The following is a 17,977-nucleotide window of genomic DNA, read 5'->3' as shown; positions in this document are numbered from 1 at the left end:
CCAATGTACGCGCCTACCAATCTGTGTAAATTTTCTTTTTTTTTTACACGCACAATTATTGGTTGGAATACACGGAAAATTTTCTCAACTACCTTGGTTTATTAGAAGCAAATGTTTAGCGGTATCTGTTTAGTTGTGCCTGGCGACCAGTGTTGATGATTTGATTGCAGGGTTTAACGTGCCAACGCAACGCAGGCGATGAAGCGCGCCGTAGTGGAGGGCTTCGGATTAATTTTGACCACCTGTGGATCTTCAACGTGCGCCGAAATCTCGTACACACGGGCCTTTTTGCTTTCCGCCTCCATCAGAAAAGCGGCCGCCGCGGCCGGGAACCGAACCCGCGTCCTCGTGCTCAACAGCGCAACGCCTTAGCCACTGAGCCACCGCGGAGGGTGCGACCTGTGTTCTCTACGTCCTTTAGTTGTTTCTGCTTTTGTTATTTGCATTGTTGTATCTTTGATATTGTTACCATCTTATGCCCCTCCTGCTTGGGCCTCTGCGTGCAGTATGTTCTTAAATAAATAAATAAATAAATAAATAAATAAATAAATAAATAAATAAATAAATAAATAAATAAATATTACAAGATATAAATAAATAAATAAAACAAGATAAAGGATCGCAAGAGCTTTTTTTTTTCAGCGTTGAAAAGGCAGTTTGCGATGTACAGAGATGAGAGTTGGCAATTTTCTTCTTTTTTATTTTCTTCAATTCAACAACGGAACCGCGACAGGCCGTCTTTGCGCGTGATAACAAGCCACTTCGTTGTGTGCGATTCATAGCAAAACATAAAAAAGAACAGCAGCCAGATAACGGAGCGCGGAGAAAGAAACGCAGAGACTTCCAACAGATCGCACAACATACACAAACACACATGCACATAAAAACAATACAACGAAAAAAAAAACAATAGTAAAAATGCAAAGCTCGAGCTTCATTTACGGCTAGAACTTCGGACCTTAAGACAACACCAGTTACAAGTGCAACGCTAACCGCGCAGGCAACCGGTCAATTAAACGGCGAAAGATAGCAGAAATTTAGGTCTTTCTAACGCTAAGTTCAAGACGACGCACTTTGCCGAATGACAACAAATGTAAAATCAGCTAGAACTGTGCCTGTTTTGAAGCGAACAAACCCAACATATCCACGCAGATTATTTCCATATACACCATGTTGTCTCAAACACGCAATCCTAAAACTCGCACTTACAAAATGTTGGTTCAAACAGCCTGCTTGCCCAGGTGTTTCTCCGTCCGCAAAATTTCACTTCTCTTAAATTCAGCCAACCTTGCACACACACATTTTTAAGATACGCGCTCACAGAACAACATTCACAGACAGCGTACCAAAATCCTCGCTAACATATGTTCGCATCACTCACCAGAAAGAAAGAAAAAAATCTTCAGCACCAACCTAGCACCCACACAGACAGCACGCCGTCAATGGCACCAAACCTGTGCTACCGAGATCAGCTTATACTTTGCTTTATTCTTACCTTCTGTGATATACATAAAGAAAAAGCCTGCACAGGCTAGAGCATCGCAGAACAGCTGATAAGTTGTTACAATTTATGTTCGACGGGAAACGTATGTGGCTTTCAAATTACCCGCTGCAAAAGCGACGTGACGCCCTCAAGTGGTGGGGAGGGCGCCAGAATGGACAGTCAGTACACTGACTCACCACCGCCGTGAAAGACTATGCCTCGAACTGCTCAATAGAACTGCTCAATGAAATGTACCAGGGCGTTACGGCGTGTGCCAACCTTCTTGCTACGTGGCTTCGTGTGGCGGATGTGACTAGAATCGCACGACGTCAGCTCGTATGAACCCTCAGCGTTTCTGAGAAGACGGCGGGCGCGACTTGCTCGGAATTCTAATTCAGAAGTGCCACTCAAGAGCCACTCAAGGGGTACCGCGGCGTTACCGAAGAACGTAATGGCGCCGGTGGATTACGCCTTCGATTTACGCCGCTGTCCATTACGCTAGTTCACTGCTGCCGCTTTGTTAATCGCCTTTTCCGCACAAAATGAAGTTATTTTCGGTAACCTTCAGATGCGATCTCGCAAGTCTGTTTTGCATTCGGGCAATTTGTCGACATCAGTGAATCGCGTGTAGTCGCATCGCATCACAACTGCGAAAAAAAGGATCATGACCCGCCACCATTTTTTCTATTTTTTCTTAAGACATAACTCCTTTGATTGATGTTCGCGTTAAAACTTGCATAAGTGCCACTCTGACGAAACAGCGTTTCGATTGGAGCTAAGTTGTATGTTGTCTTCGTAGTCCATTTAAGCAAACATACCCACGCATCAACGAAAGAGACATGCTTTGCATATCGTCGCACATATTGACAGCCACACTGTAGTGTGCATTGTGTGAATGCGCACTGTTTTTATTAGATGAATGCACTGAACACGGTGAGAAGATTAAAATATTAGTGCTTTCATAGTGGCAGTGTAACTGCTTGATAGGTTTGTGAAAAATAGCGGCACCCTGTCTGCGTCCCACAATTTGGGTGCTTATTTTTGTATACCCAATCAGAAAACAAAGAACCGCCGCGCTCTTAATTATCAAGAGCTTTGTTCCCGGAGGCTGACACAAGCTGACAGAAAGGCGTTTATAACTTGCGAAACGAAATAATTTCGCAAGAATTCAGGGCGACTAACGCTGACAAAATGGTTTAGTGTGTTTCACGGGTCTTATTTTTGCACCGGAAAATTTTGATTGCGATAATTACAACGGAAGCAAGACCGCGTTCGTTCTGCTTCGGTATGAAGCCGTTCACTCCTACTAACCACAAAAAAATAAAGGGAAGCGTAATCAAGTTGTAACGGCGGCACAGTGGTGATTTGACCAGAACTAAACTTAATTTACGGTTATTAATTTTAATGCCCTGCTTGCCGCTTTATCGGTTTCACCCTGCGCTCACTCAAGTTCTTCGCAGAGTCGTTGGCCATGGATACACATAAAAATGAAATTATCCTTGATCATTATCACATCAAACGGAAGCACCCATGACACTCGGCACATATTTTGCAAATCAGTACCGCAAACAATAAATAGCGCCGTGGCCTTGGTGTAACAGCGAAAGCGTCGTCATTGCATTTCGTCAATCCTTGGTGTTTCCTAGCAACTCATTTTCCTGCTCGTGCGGCATTCTTGCAATTTAGGACTTCGCTTGACAGGCTTCACATTCCGACACCACAACGGCGTTGCCTAGCAACGCTCTTTCTAGGCTACCGCCGACAGTTGCCGAAGACGCATTCGCACGTCCAACTGACTGAGTCTCCACATCTTCACCCGCAGCACGAATCGTCAAAGTGGAGCGATAAGATTTGTCACTTTCTTCCAAGGCAGTTTTATACCCTGCGGCGTAGATACCCACACCCATTCTCTGCAGCACACGTGGGCTGTCCCACGTAACCCGAACAAAGCCACACATACAAAATTACAAATACCCTTCAGCGTGCATATCCCTCCCAGGAAGTAATTTTCTCGGTTATACGTATCCCCGTCGTACGGAATATTCCGAATGCTGATTACTTTACAATGCCCACCCCACAATTGGGGCAAATGGACATCGATGGGTTTGGGAAACTTTTGTGCATAGATGCCCCAGGTGGTGCATCCTTGGAAAATTACAAGCAGGTTTTTTTTTTGTTTTGTTTTGTTTTTACTCAAGTCGCATGCGCTGCTGAACTGCGCACACTCAGTAAGTCAACAAACTCCATTTCCTTCAATCTACGACACCATGGTGAAAAATATCTCCTCTTTAGCTTCCTATAACAATGCAAAGCACCAGAGAAGGATGGAATGGGAGAGCAAACGAGTGCTGAGCACTTTTCCCTTCGGGCCTCCTGGAAAAGGCTAACAGACAATCTCTTTGATCCTGTGATGTTTAAATCCGGCGCTCGTGCAACTGGTACTTTGCCTTCAAGTGATTTTTTTTTTTGCCCACTGTCAGAAAAGCCTATACATGGATGTCTTCCCGTTGCAAACATCAGCATTTAGAACGTAAAAAGGGGGCTCAGAACGTTGTGGTAGTAAAAAAAGAGAGAAGATAACAGCCTTTCGCGCATATGTGAAGAATTGTGCCCACGAACATTGCGTTTCTGTACTGATACGCGAACTTTTTGTTTAGCGCTATGAGCCGCGGCTAAGACTGGGAAATCTTCGTATCCGTGCAATTCGGGGAAGCGAGAACTGAAGGCGCTGTTACAAGTACTTGAACGCTAGTACGTAGGTTCGTTCAGACATCATAATAACTGCCGGCAACGAACATATTCTGCGTTGAAAACAGAATCGGTTGCTGCCCAGCTGTTGTCTGAACTAGGCAATATAGTATAAACTACGGTACCTAGAAAGATTTCTAGGGACCATATACTATGAAGGGAACAAAATCAGCTGAGAACACAACGGTTGAAACCGTAGTGTAATTAATTAGTTTCATGTATTCGGAAGGTCGATTGCATGTTTTGTATGGGCGAATCTAGTGCTTCCGTTTTGAAGGCTTAGCTGCAGTCAGGACAGGACGCCCGGCACAACTTCACACATAGTGCACATTCAGATTACCGTTGCGTTCCACCCACTTCACACATGCACTTCAGTTTATCAGGAACCAACAGGAGAGCGCAGCCTCCGTGCGTCTTTTCTACTTGGAGCTAGCACGCTTGCGCTCTGTACCGCCCAATTTTTATTAGCATAATACCGTGGTTAGCCGTGAAAAAGCTCGAGCGACGCTCGAAGTCGCACCTGCAACTTGCAATCCGCCAGTTTCTGGCGCACAGTGTCTCAAAAAAGTGCTCCAAGCCGTCGTCCTCTGTAGATTTACAACTAACACCCACACACACACGATGCCACACGATGCTATGGTTACAAATGAAAAACAAGAAATCGATTCGCGCGCGTCGCTGCAAAGTCCTTCCGGCAGCACACGCGTCGTCCCGTTGCAGGCAATTTCGTCCATCGGGCGCCTCTTGTCGCGTTCATCTTGACGCGCGAAGCAGCGGCGCCACGAGGGAGGAGGAAAATAGATGTGCTTGTCTGAAGATGCCGCCGGTGGCGCCGCCAAGTGGAAAGCATAGGTGGCGCTGCCATCACGCGCTGGGCTTCTGGATGGAGCAGGCCAGGAAGCGCTGGATTGCCTTCTGGGCGTCCTCTGGCAGTGGCCTGGGTACGGAAGAACGCGGAGAAGAACACATAAGCCAAAGGGCCCGTTGCAAGGCTGGCATGTTTTCAGAAGTTAGCAACAGTCGCAGTTTTTCGTTAGGTCTGAGGTAAGTTGCAAGGCGAATTCCTTGTGGCTCATTGGAAAGTGACCTTGAATGACTCCGGCGTCGACACGATTAGTACAAAGACCCAAGGAAGGCCAGAAGCGAACCAACGCATGCCAGCTGCATGTAAGAAGTGATTACCAAAGCTATAAATGATTGATTATAAAGGCGAACTAAGGTGACTTGGGATGAATTAAGATGAATTAACGAATGTGTAGTGATTTATAGTATTGATTAGTAAGTTGGGATTAAGGCGGATTAGGATGGATTAAAGTGCAATCAAAAGGGGTTAAGGTAAACTAAGATACCTTAACGACGGTAAAATAGCGTGGCTGCAGTGTCGATGCGTCGACATGTATATAAAAGGTGCCCATCACAATAGTACGCCAAGCTTTCGCCTTGAAAGCACGTAAACGGACTTCAGTACTCCGGAAATTTTTTGTACCCCATTTTCCCTTATAATGAAACTTTCACGGAGCTCCAAGGGCCAGCAAACACGGTTGTTTGTCTACCGCGGCAAGCTACTCTTAGTTTAGCACTATAGGGATGCGGGAAGGCGTAGAAGGAAAAGTCCCTCACTTGAGACACTTGTACATGAGTTCTAGTACTCGGGGCACCACGATTAGAGACTCGTCTCGCTGCACGGCGTCCACCACTCTCAAAGCCACGTCCCGGGTGTCCATGATAGGCGTCAGCATCGGGAACCTGCGAGGCGGTAGAGGATCGAGGGAAAAAAAATAAGGGACGTGGAATGGAGGGTAATACTAAGCACGCTTAAAGGGGCCATAAAGAAAAAAAAAATAAAGTCGTTCCACTCAACGTGAAAGCAGTCAGAAGTGCACAGTAGTGATTCGTCATAATGGGCTGTAGCGCCGTTATCCGTTCACTGCTACCACCCATTGCAATTTAAATTTCCAGCCTCCGCTGTGCTCGCGCGCTCCCTGCCTGAAACTGCGCCAGCGGAAGTTGTTCTTTTTGTGCTTGCTTTTCCTCCCGCACGTGCCGGCGTTGCACCGCCACTTTTCTTCGTTTACCATCGTAAACACCAACCCAACGAGCGTTCCTAAATAAATGAACGCGGGCGCTGCCGGTTAACGACGTATATTTTGCATCAAATGTACATGCAGTTTTATTCGCGCTAAACAACGGGGAGATGTATGACAAGAGCCAGCGGTTCAGGAGTTTCGAACGCTTATGGCTATATAAACCGCTTGGCTTTCGAATCCTCTGGGTTACGCCACGCCACGGAACGCCGTGTGGCTCTACTTGGGTCCAGAGAGCGACGTACGACGACAAGGCGAGCCCCTAGAGTGGTTTGCACTTAATAAAAGGCCTGTAATCGAGGGTAATACTAAGCACGCTTAAAGGGGCCATAAAGACAAAGCACAACTTTGTTCAGTTTGAAAGAAATAGCCGTTGGTGACTCACTCAGCTCCATCCCCGCTACGAAAGGCGTATAACTGAAAAAACGAAATAAATATTGAGAACATTCAAATTTCGCGCTACAGTGAGTAATATGGATAGGAGTGACGTAATATGGGCCCGCACTAAAAAAATAGTTATCAGTGTGCTAGCTGCGCCTTAGCATTCGAGTGATATGATCAAATGGGACTAGAAGCCCTACTGCTATCTTCCAGCTATGTTTCTTCGCTTCGCTCGGCAGCGGCCAATCTCACGAACAAGACTCTGTGACGTCATAGAGAAATCAGCGGAAAGTGGTTGGGGAGCTCGCCACTGTTGAAATTGTTTCGTTCAATATCTGCATATCTGTTTGACGTTTGCGATAAAATTGGTATTGTTGTTATCGGGACGAGGCAGTTTCTATAATGAACCAAACTTGTGTTTTGTCTTCATGGCCCATTTAAAGAGATTCTAATAGGGGTAGGTACAAACACGATGCGGTAGCAACATTGCGGTTAACTACGGGATATTATCAATATTGTATTGCACGTTTTGAATAGAGCCGTTGCTCCGCCCAAACCTCATCACCGCCAACAGTCATTCCTCCACGATACACAAATTTATCTGCGACATCAATTGCTGCTCGCGGCTCGCACTAGCGAAATATCGGGTTTAGAGTTAGAGCTAAGCAAAATTTGAAGCATCAATAAATGTTGAATACACGCATGGCGAGTAAGAAATATTACAAGCTAGTATGAAAGCGTGTACAATATGTATACACCGTGTAAATTCTTTCCGAATAAAAAGAAACAATGAATAACGAAAACGACGGAGACTAAGAATAATATGAACAAGTACGTTGTGTGCTGACATTGCCGTCCATCGGAACCCTGCCGCGAGAGGCAACGCGCGTATTTTCTTTTTTTTTTTTTTTTTAAACTTAAGATACACAGGCTCGGCGCTTCCGCTTTGTAGTAACGCAAAGAAAGCCACAAGTTGAGTGACAAAATAGGAAAAAAAAAAAACCCTCTGCGACAAGTTCACTTCGGCTTCCCCATAAATATTTTATGTTTCACTCTGACCCGTCCGCAACGTCTCAGTCGTCTTGCTTGATCCTTTTTGAACTGCAAGGACCTGCTTTGGTCGCTCACTTGTTTGTCCCACGCAGCGCTCCCCAATGGTGAATTTTTGTTTATATCAGACTTACACGCAAATACTATAAACAGGGCTTTTCTTGTTTGATTCCCCGTTTCAACAAGAGGCGCATAAAAGAGTTAGCCTTTCTGCAACTTTTTGGGAAACAATATCATGTATACTTAAACAAGGGCGAACCCAGGCCTAGAATAAAGTTGAACCGAGTGGACAGTTAACAGTTAGAGCAGAACGGAGAGCTAGTCCCAGTGCGGTACACAGGAACCGACCGGGCAGAGGGGGCGAAACCGGTATCGCGCATGCACCGGTGCGCCGACCATGTGCCGGGCGAACTTGCCGGGATATGGTAACGGAAATACGGTGTCGCAAACCGAAGTTGCCTTTTGGTTTCAGATTGGAAAACTGTGTTTTACGCGCCGTCGATTCGACGAACAGTGGCAGCAAATGTTTACGAACATGTTCATGCTATAGGAAAGTTAAGCGTAAAACCTCTCCATCGTTCTATAATCATCGGTCACGCTTTCTTACGCGGAGAAAATACGGCGGGGAGAATGATTATTCTGGCCTGTTATAGAGCTGTTTTAGGAGGTATACCTTTTTTCTTACGCTGCCTACCGCACCAAGAAGTTGTGGGAACGCGGCTAGTACCTGGCACCGACGTTGGGGAAGAGTCCAGTGTTGATGAACACCGGGCAGACGGTGGTGAGCTTGATGAACTCGACGCCCGTCTGGTAGAGTTCCTCCTCCAGGGCGTACATGAAGCCCAGCACCGCGAATTTGGAGGCACTGCGCAGAGAATAAGGTTGCACGTTGTTGTGGGGGGAAGCAACATTACCGGTCAGTCGTGAGGTATGTAAAGGGGCGGCAATTCGGTACTACACACGGAAAAAAAAATCAGACACTAGTAGTTACCTATGCAAGCTTAAGGTTGTTTGTCGCCTAAAACCAAGGCCTCGCACTTTTGAACAAATGATTCTGGGCCACAGCGCCTTAACTGTGCCTGAGATAAACAGGGAATGAAGGGCATCTGTGAAACCGAAACCTTTTCAACAGAAATGCTGAAACGTTGTTGAAATTTATGGTGAATTACCACTACTACTTAAAGGAAGAAAAGGCAAAAGTGAAAGCTTTCAAACTTTTGATCAAGACTGGACGTAACCATTTTAAGAAAGCCTCATCTGCTTCGATGGCATTACGCCACTGAGTTCACTGTAGGTTCAGTTTCAAACATCGTTGAAATTTTTTCCCGGAAACTTAATTTGAAAACACAGCGCTCAAACCAGGTTGCAGAAAATAGCCCCCCTCTTAATATTGTGCTCCTTCAGCTCATAAGACCAGAGATTTAGTGTTGTTGCTTTTCTGCGCTTTGGTTCCAAGCACAGGAGGCCCGCGTTTCGAACTATTTTTTAAGGGGCCTGGGCTGTTGCCGTCTCATGTCGTCGTCGTAAGCGTCGTCCCATGGTACTAAAACACCGGGACACTTGTTCCCGCCTCGTGCTGGAACGCTTCGTGCTTCAAAGACACCAGACTTCTACAGCAAAGCTGTTTACTTCTATCCCCACCAGTTTCATCTTCGTGGGCAGAAAATCTAAGGCGCCAAGAATGCCATTATACACTGCTTGCTTCGCCGCTCGCCAGGTTTCACGTTAGTGGAATTGGCCCGGGGTATTTTTATACTAGATGATGGATGGTTCGTTTAAACACGTGGCCCAATGTCAACAGCGGAGACACTGGCGTAATGCTCCCTCAGCACACCCGCACCCTTAGATACACAAGCCAACTACCCAAAGTAAAGATTCACGAAATATGATCGTAGTTTGTCGCTGATCTATGCTGATTGCACGTATTTCCACATAAAGATGCGAGAAAAACTTCCCGCCTCATTTCGACGTTTCGGGTCTCCTCAAAATCAACGCACTGCACTGATGCTCAGAGACCAGGGTATCACTTTCAGCGGCAGATGCGATTGCTTTGCTGCAACAGAAAGGCTATGACTGTAAACTATAAACTACGCATTTCGCAACCAGATGGGGGGTATTGATACACGAAATAAAACGATGACATCAGTGTCGTTTCGTTTGTTCCTTATAAAATGGAAAGAAACTATGCAACTTCGTGAAAAACTTTCCCTTAGGATGAAGAACTCGAAATTGCTCCAAGTTACGATGGACCTGAATGGAGTGACACCAGCCATCAATGCGCCAGAAAGTGCTGGTGCCGACGCATTCAAACATGGCTTTGAAAGGCGTCGCTCATGAATAGAATGCCCACCTTCGAAAGGCAGGCGCGCGCTCATAGTTTCCTGACAAAGTTAGCTGTGAGCGCGCCCCGTATTGCGTCCCTAACTACCGACCGCCCTCTGTAGCAAAGCCGTTCCTACTACGTTCCCAAAGTTCTGAAAGCGGGCGGGAAGAGCTTTCACCATCCCCACGCTTCTCATCAATTTCCTCCTTTTTTAAACACCACGCATCTTCGCTGTGGCTGAATGGCTAAGTCGTGCTGATGAACCCAAGGACGCGCGATATCTAGACCATGACCGCTTTCCTGCAGATGGAAGCGAAAAAAAAAGCGCACACCTGACTGGACATATCGGCGCACATTAAATACCTCCAGGTTGTCTAAATAATTCCCTACCGCTACACTGTGGCGTGCCCCGTAGCCCAGATATAGTGGTGTAACTTCGTTGCGTAAAACCTCAAAAGTTTAAATTTCCCGCCTTAAAGTTACGGTTTACGGCGCCACCTGCACGAAATAGTGTGTACATGCCAGGCTTTCGGTTTTAACAACTCGACAAATAGATCGAAAGATAGTTGCTTTAGCCAGCCGAGGGGCGAGAAATATGGTTTGGGGTGGGGTCTGTTCCCTGACCGAAGCTCGGTACGCTTCCCATAAATTTCCCCGCACGAAAATTTGATGTTCGAATTTCGCGGGAGGAGAAGGCTGCGGCTCCATAAGCCCGCGTTCCCTCTTTTCCACGGGTACGCAAGTGGCCGGAGCCGACAACTGCATCGGCGACCTCCTGCTTTGTAACAAAACGCGGTAACACAGCATTCACTGTGGCGAATATGCTGTCCAAACCAGGTTTCCGTAGTTTAGATGATATTATTTTCTGGAGAGTGTGCGTGCCTGCAACCAGATTTCCGCAAGTCCTCCCACCGCTTTTCTGTAGACGGGTCCGCTCATTCCATAACGCTAAAGGGTGTCTAAAAAGTTACAGCGCTACTGTAGCCGGACCAACTGACCTCTCCACTGACACGGCTGGTATGCAGTTTTCGTAGTTCCTGTGCGTTGTGCGTTGATCGAAAAAATTTGCATTGTACTAAACGATTTATAATAAAAAGGATATCACAAAACTGGCAACTTAGTGCCCGTATTTAGCAAAAATAAATTAGCTGCAAACTTTTGACGCCTCGTCGCGTTTCGCCACTAGTTCGGACGAGTTGCCACCATTAGGCCCTCTTCATGACTTTTCTTGTCGACTGTTTACTTGTCCACTGTTTACAACTCATGTCAGGCACCACGAAAGTTTTTATCGCTATCATACGAGCGCACAAGGCGTTCCGAGGACGGCGCAGCCATCAGAGATGTTTCTGAGCCGAATCTTCGACGTCAGCACTACTATTGAAGGGGTGCTGTAATCGGCAGCCCCGTGCCTTAAGCGTGCTGCCATATCGCGTCACTATCCCGCGTCTTCCACTGAGCGGAAGGAACACTTCCCACAGATAACCCTTTGCAGCAGACACGCTCTTATCTAGGTCGCCTTGCCGGAAGCTGGGCCGCGCGAGGTTAACAACACCTTGACGAGAAGGCCTCACATCGTTATCCCACTCGCCTTGCGAGTGACTAAATACTGCATATTTCGGCATTAAAGTGGCCACGTTTTGTGACCTTTTGGGACCTGGTTACTCACAGCGGAAGAACGACCTTTAGGCTATGACTCTGCAAAATGGGCCTTGCTTTTAACTTGAAGGTGTTTGCCCGGTGGCCAGGCATTAAGGCTATGTGGGAGGACCATGATACGTCACCATTAGCCTCACGCACTTCCTCCGTGGGCACCGATAGCTGGCGATGCCCGGAAAATGACACGCAGTGCACGCTTTTCCTTCTCCTTCGCTTTTGCTTAGCGCTTGCCGCAATGCACGAGCCGACGCGTTGTAAAAGACCTGCCGGATGACAATGCGCGTATAACTCGCTCTTTATCCTTTTCTTCCGATTGGCTGGAGTCCAGATATGTAACGCGCGGGTTGCCGCACGCTAAAGTTTACCACACTTGATTGCTGACATCGGCAAGGTCACCGTCGGGTGATGAGTCTGGGGCTCGCGCTTGCGATAGTGTCGGTGTACGTAATGGTTGTTCGGAGAACACTTTCGCCAGCGAAAGTGCGCTTCCCCGAGGCAAGAGTGACGCAAATCAATACCGACAAGGCTTCTCATTGCAACCCTGCTGGCAACATCAGAGCTGGCGCCTATATATTCTTTAGTCTTTAATTAAGTTCAAGTTCAAGTTTTTATTTACATCATAAAGATGTGGGTTGGCTCGAGCGAAAAGTGAAAGGAGTTTCCCTTGAATAAGCCCAAAGCCCCCCTTGTATAAGGCATCAATGTAACAAGGGCAGATAAAACAGTTCTTCACACCACAGGTTACAGAATCGAAACAATTCTACTTGATGTTCATATAACAGTTAAGTGTGACACCACAAAATACACACGATATTTCTATCAGTTCATTAATTAAAGAAACAACAACAAAATTAGCAATATAGCACACAATCAATGTACACTGTACATGTGTAAAAATAATATGAAACGAAGTAAACCGTAACACACTTTAATAGTTCACATTCTGGGCTATGAAAGTAATGTTAAGAAAGAAAATTTTGACGAAGATTGCGCGAAGCATACCGTTCTAAAATTATATTCTGACGCATTAACATGTTCAATAGGTGAGGAACAGCATAACAAAGCATTTGGCGGCCATATTCAGTGCGACAAAATGGAATGTGCCAGTACTCTTGGTTCCTTATACTATACATGGGAATGCTTACTTTTAATTGCAATAACTGTATGAAAGAAGATTGATTGTTATGAATGGAGGTTTTGTACCGAAGTGCTAGGAAATAGTGATACATTTTATGAATAGACAACAAATTAAAACGTATGAATAGTGTTTCCGTATGTGCGAAATATTCTGAATTTGCCATATGACGAATGGCTTTCTTTTGCAGCAAGTGTAATGCCGCGTCCAGGCAAAATGCGGTGGATTGATAACATAGAACGCACTTGAATATTTCAATTAACTTTATTATTACCCACATTACTTCAGTAACGCAGGATTTTTCAGGTGAGCGCACAAGGCTTTGTGTCAACTCACAAATTTATAACCTGGTGGGATGTCCGTTGCGTTAACAAGCCTTGTGTTAGTGGTCCCAGTTGCACTGACCTTTGAGTTGACTGCTTTGTGTCCGTTTTCACGTCGGGATTCCTTTTATAGGCTGTTGTGTTGTCCCATGGTGTCCCATCGCAAGGTCTTCCAGCCCGTGTTGGCATTTCAGATTCCATAGAAACGTTACAAACTTCCTACTCAAATGCACCCAAGCGAACGGAATCGCTCGCGCAGGATCACTCGCGCAAACAATAACGTTTGCTGCCGTAAACAACTGTGGACGTAAAGAAGTTCCGAAAAGAATCACAGGTAGACCTCTTATGGACAATAGCTGTACGAAAGGTTTTCGTACAATAGCGGTACGAATTAACAGGCGATAGAAGCCGCTACAAGCCAGCTCACGAAATCGACGCCCTTCACGGCCTATCTAAATTGTGAACCAGTGAATGCACATCGCTTCAAGATTAAGGCAGCACCCATCATTTCACGAATGATAATCTACGTATATGGGATTAGTATTGGTGGTGGTGGGTATGTAATGGATGGTGTTACTTCTGCTTCACCACTGAAGGTAGTCACCACTCTACACAGTGGTCAAAAAGGGGCAATGGAAACTTCAACCACACAGAGTTATTGGGCGTGCACACTTAGCACATGGTAGCATTTCAATGCTTGGTAATCTTGGGGCGGTCACTGTGATTTACTCTGCGAGGTCTGCGCTAGCAGTGTGATTACGCTAGTGAGACAGCTGAAGTCAGAAAGCGCTTAAATTAGCACCCCCGACGCCCTATTATTCTGTGGCATATTTGTGTTGACTGACGTAACCACTCTTTCTTCTCCCTTTACTCTCTTCATTATCTACCTCCCTCCCCCCCATTTTTCCGCCACACTCTCCTTTTCGAGCGTCCCCTCCTCCACACACCCCATCTCCCTCCGCCTTCTTTGCCCATGTATTCGCGCCAATTTTCGCCGACGCTCCAGATGCTCCATGTGATGCTACTCGCATTGAAGCAGCGTGCATTGCCAGTTGAAAAATTACGGAGGATGATTAAAACTTCCTAAGAATTGGAAGACGAAGGCGTAAATGGATTTTCCTGTTGACCTGCTGTAGAACTTTCTGTAGAACTTGCGGTCGCGCCCGTCGCCATATCACCAGCCCCCAGCCCGTCGACATATCACCAGGACATCACCGTTCCAAGCTCGATGTCCTCACTAGCCGTCGTCAGAAGCATCCGAAGCTCGCTAGCCATCGCATTCTGTTCGCCCCCGTGGGTACCCTCCCCTCCCAAGGTACTAAAGTCTAGGTGGTGTTGACTGGACGTGCAGCAGTGGGCCATCTTCCTCTGACGCGGCTGTTCCCTTTTGCCGGCGCGCGTTGCAGCAGCCTTCTTCAGAGCCCTCCTCCGACCACACTGCTGCTTCCCTTTCCTGGAGTGCAATCCCGGGCTCACGATCCCCGTCTCGGGAAACTTGGCAACGCTTTTTGGGAAATTCTGTACCTCATAACGATTTCTTGTGCCTCACGCGTTCCAGAAAATTAGCGATCTAATGCTTTCGCCTTCAACACGCCACAGAATATCAGCGGTGAATCCTTTCTGTGAACATTTTCTCAGCTTTTCTGACTGGACTTTTCTTTTAACATTTTCTTATACCTCCACCTCTACTTTTCCGCCCTGTAGAGCGTGCTTCACCTTTTGCTTGCACGCACAACAAGAAACCACCTTGCAGTCGTTTTGGCACTGCCTCTTACTATGCGGCAGCGCGAAGAAAACGGTGATAGGATCTTATTCAGGTAAAGTTTTAATGTTGCCACAATGTTCACGGTGGTCCCCGGGAAAATGAAGTTGCGACAACATCTTGACCGGGCCAGAGTGCCAATACCCCTTAGGCAATGACGCATTAACATACACACACATTATACGCGCGTCTTGGAATCAGGTGATGTAATGAGGCTTGCTTTCCTTTATCACTTCCGCATTGCCCTCAAAATGTCACAAATGACTTGGAATTTGTTCCGCCCAGGGCCACCTGTGTCATGTTTTTTTTTTTTAGGTTTCGAAAAATTAAGTTTCGACGTAAGGAAGCTGTACATTTGAAACCATCCAGGCAAATTTCAAATACGCTTGAAATGAATTTATACGCCTAAATAAAAAATAAGAAGAACCCTTCGGCGAAAGTATCACAAAATATAAAGCCGATTTACAATGGTACAATCCGTTAGAGTGTTGCTATTATTCTTTTGAAGTCATTCATAAAGGGAACAAGCTGCGCAACGTCGAAGTCTAAAGAAAGAAAAACACAGAGCGTAACAGGAACTGTTTTCCATAGAGAAAACACACCCCAAAACAATGACAGACGCAAACAGAAAAGAAATACGTCCCAGCTTAAGCTTCGAAACCCGAGCCCGGCCAATAAATCCGGACCAAAGGTGGACAGTAGTTCGTGATCCCATAAAATCAACGACAGCTGGCATTCTGGCTTCCCAAGGACTGATGGTGGTTTCTCCGGGCATTTTCTCGGCCCAGGGGGATGCTGAAGCGAAGTTTCACCCATTCTTCACGTGACGCGAAAAGACCGCGACGTAGGCGCGGGCGGCAACTCCAGCAGACAAGGACCATTCGTTTTCCCAAATTCCAGGCTACCACCATCACTCACGTTTTTCTTTTTTTCAAAAAATAAACCCCTATCTTTTTTCATGCAGCGCTCTCGTTTTCATCTTTTTTTTGTTCTTATAGACAACGACTCTCCAGAGCGGACGGCAAGTGTGTTGCGATTTCACGTCCCAAGGGCTCTGGTGTCGCTGACCGTGCAGCGGCACAGCAGCTTTCATTTAAAGCTAACGTGGCAGAAAAATAGCTATTCATAGCGCCGCGCTCGTTTTGAAATTTTATGCCCGGAAAAAAATTTCTTGACGAAAATGGTCACTTGGCAACGCGAAACAACAGAAAAAGGGAGCAGTTAAAGCTTGAAACGACGACCCAGGCGGGGGTAAAACGACCGAGAGGAAACAATTGTATGAAAAGCCGGCCAAGGACCCGAGGCTGTAAAGAGGGGATGATGAGCCGTGTCGCTCTGCTGAAACCTCGCTCGCTCGCTCGTAAAATCGGAGCCCGTTTAAAATAGCATCTAAAACTATTCAGTCTTGCTGATTATACATGAAACAAGATTGACGAATGCCTCGACCCTCGCCCGGTTTAGAGTTTTGTAGCTTGCCTTGTTGTACTTGCCGTTTTTTTTAAACAGGCCAGCAGTGTGAGAGGAAGGCGAAACAATAACAGAAGCGTTTGAGCTTCTCCCGAGCAAGTGATGAAATCTATAAAATTCAAAAATGAGCTCTCTCATTGAGCAAGCGAACACGCCCATAAGTGACTTTAGTAACGCTTGGTGTCGGGCTAGATGGTGGAACATCGTTTGTAGGATTGCGCTGGGTATAACACAAAACGGGCTGGAAAGACCACGTACACCTGACGTAAAGACTGCGCACTGACATTTGTTCGTTATAAATGACGTGGCAACGTATATAAACCAGAAGAGCAAAGGAAATACTATCGTGAAAAAAGATAATGTCGAGGAAGGGAAAGGGGAAGCGGCGATTAATAGGTCTGAAAGACCATTCCGGTGGCACCTGCTGCATTCACAGTGATTGTTCCCATAACGCCACACGTGAGATGAAGATTTCCCTCATACCCGCCGCCGTAGTTCAGTGGCTAAGGCGTTGTGCTGCTGAGCACGAGGACCCAGGTTCGATTCCCGGCCACGGAGGCCGCTTTTCTGATGGAGGCGATAAGCAAAAACGCCCGTGTGTTCGAGATTTCGGCGCACGTTAAAGATCCCCAGGCGGTCGAAGTTAATCTGGAGCCCTCCACTACGGCGCGCCTCATAACTTGTGTAGTTTCGGCTCGTTAAACCCCACAATCAATCAATCAATCAATCAATCAATCAATCAATCAATCAATCAATCAATCAATCAATCAATCAATCAATCAATCAATCAATCAATCAATCAATCAATCAATCAATCAATCAATCAATCAATCAATCAATCAATCAATCAATCAATCAATCGATCGATCAATCAATCAATCAATCAATCAATCAATCAATCAATCAATCAATCAATCAATCAATCAATCAATCAATCAATCGATCAATCAATCAATCAATCAATCAATCAATCAATAAATAAATCAATCAATCAATCAATCAATCAGATTTCCCTCGTTCATCTTCTTTATCTACAATCTCGTTCTGAAATCGTGTAAAACGTCGTCAGTTATTTGATACAACGGCAAATAAATATCTTAACTTTACTGACCAGCCATCTTGCCGGGTGCATCAATTGTTGCACGTCAGATAATTTAGAAGCCTATTAGTGCGTTCGTACAATTCGGTGCTAGCGAAATTCTTGCCGAAACTGGTCCAAAATTATTTGCGCATTAAGAAATGCTCTGGCATTTTGGCCTCGTTGGGTTTACTACGAGACAGCATTTAGGGGCCCATGTTCAGCGTAAGTTTAGGTGCTATGTAAGGAAGGAAGATCACTGCAGTGAACGTTCTTAGCGGCAATACTAAACGCGCATATTTCGACACCGTCGATTCCTTTTAATTACGCTTCTTGACTCTGCTCTGTTCATAACATGACAAAGCGAGCTAGTACTAGCGGGAAAGCAGAGCAATCAAAACTGTCAAACACTGAGTTGAAAAACGACCTGGCGAGTTTCATTAGGCCACGATTAATGGTTTACGCTACGCGCCCTACGCTGGCATGA

The 17,977-nt window shown here is 46.0% G+C and overlaps 1 protein-coding gene across 1 annotated transcript in view; it reads right to left on the bottom strand.

Moving 5' to 3' along the window:
- Positions 1–679: 679 nt before the first annotated feature.
- The window catches only part of LOC144152810 (17-beta-hydroxysteroid dehydrogenase 13-like), a 155,659-nt gene continuing 138,361 nt past the window's right edge, over positions 680–17,977 (bottom strand). The window contains exons 4-6 of the mRNA XM_077684275.1: positions 8,474–8,611; positions 5,852–5,977; positions 680–5,168 (exon numbers count right to left, since the gene is read on the bottom strand). Coding sequence (XP_077540401.1) covers positions 5,096–5,168; positions 5,852–5,977; positions 8,474–8,611 — 337 coding nt within the window. The 3' untranslated portion in view covers positions 680–5,095. The remainder of the gene's footprint in view (positions 5,169–5,851; positions 5,978–8,473; positions 8,612–17,977) is intronic.

Source organism: Haemaphysalis longicornis, unplaced genomic scaffold (genome assembly GCF_048455015.1).
Source record: "Haemaphysalis longicornis isolate Haplotype H1 unplaced genomic scaffold, Haemaphysalis longicornis Haplotype H1 scaffold_9, whole genome shotgun sequence".
NCBI lineage: Eukaryota > Metazoa > Arthropoda > Arachnida > Ixodida > Ixodidae > Haemaphysalis > Haemaphysalis longicornis.
The sequence above is the reverse complement of the archived record's forward strand: the minus strand, read 5'-3'. Positions and strand labels throughout refer to the sequence as shown.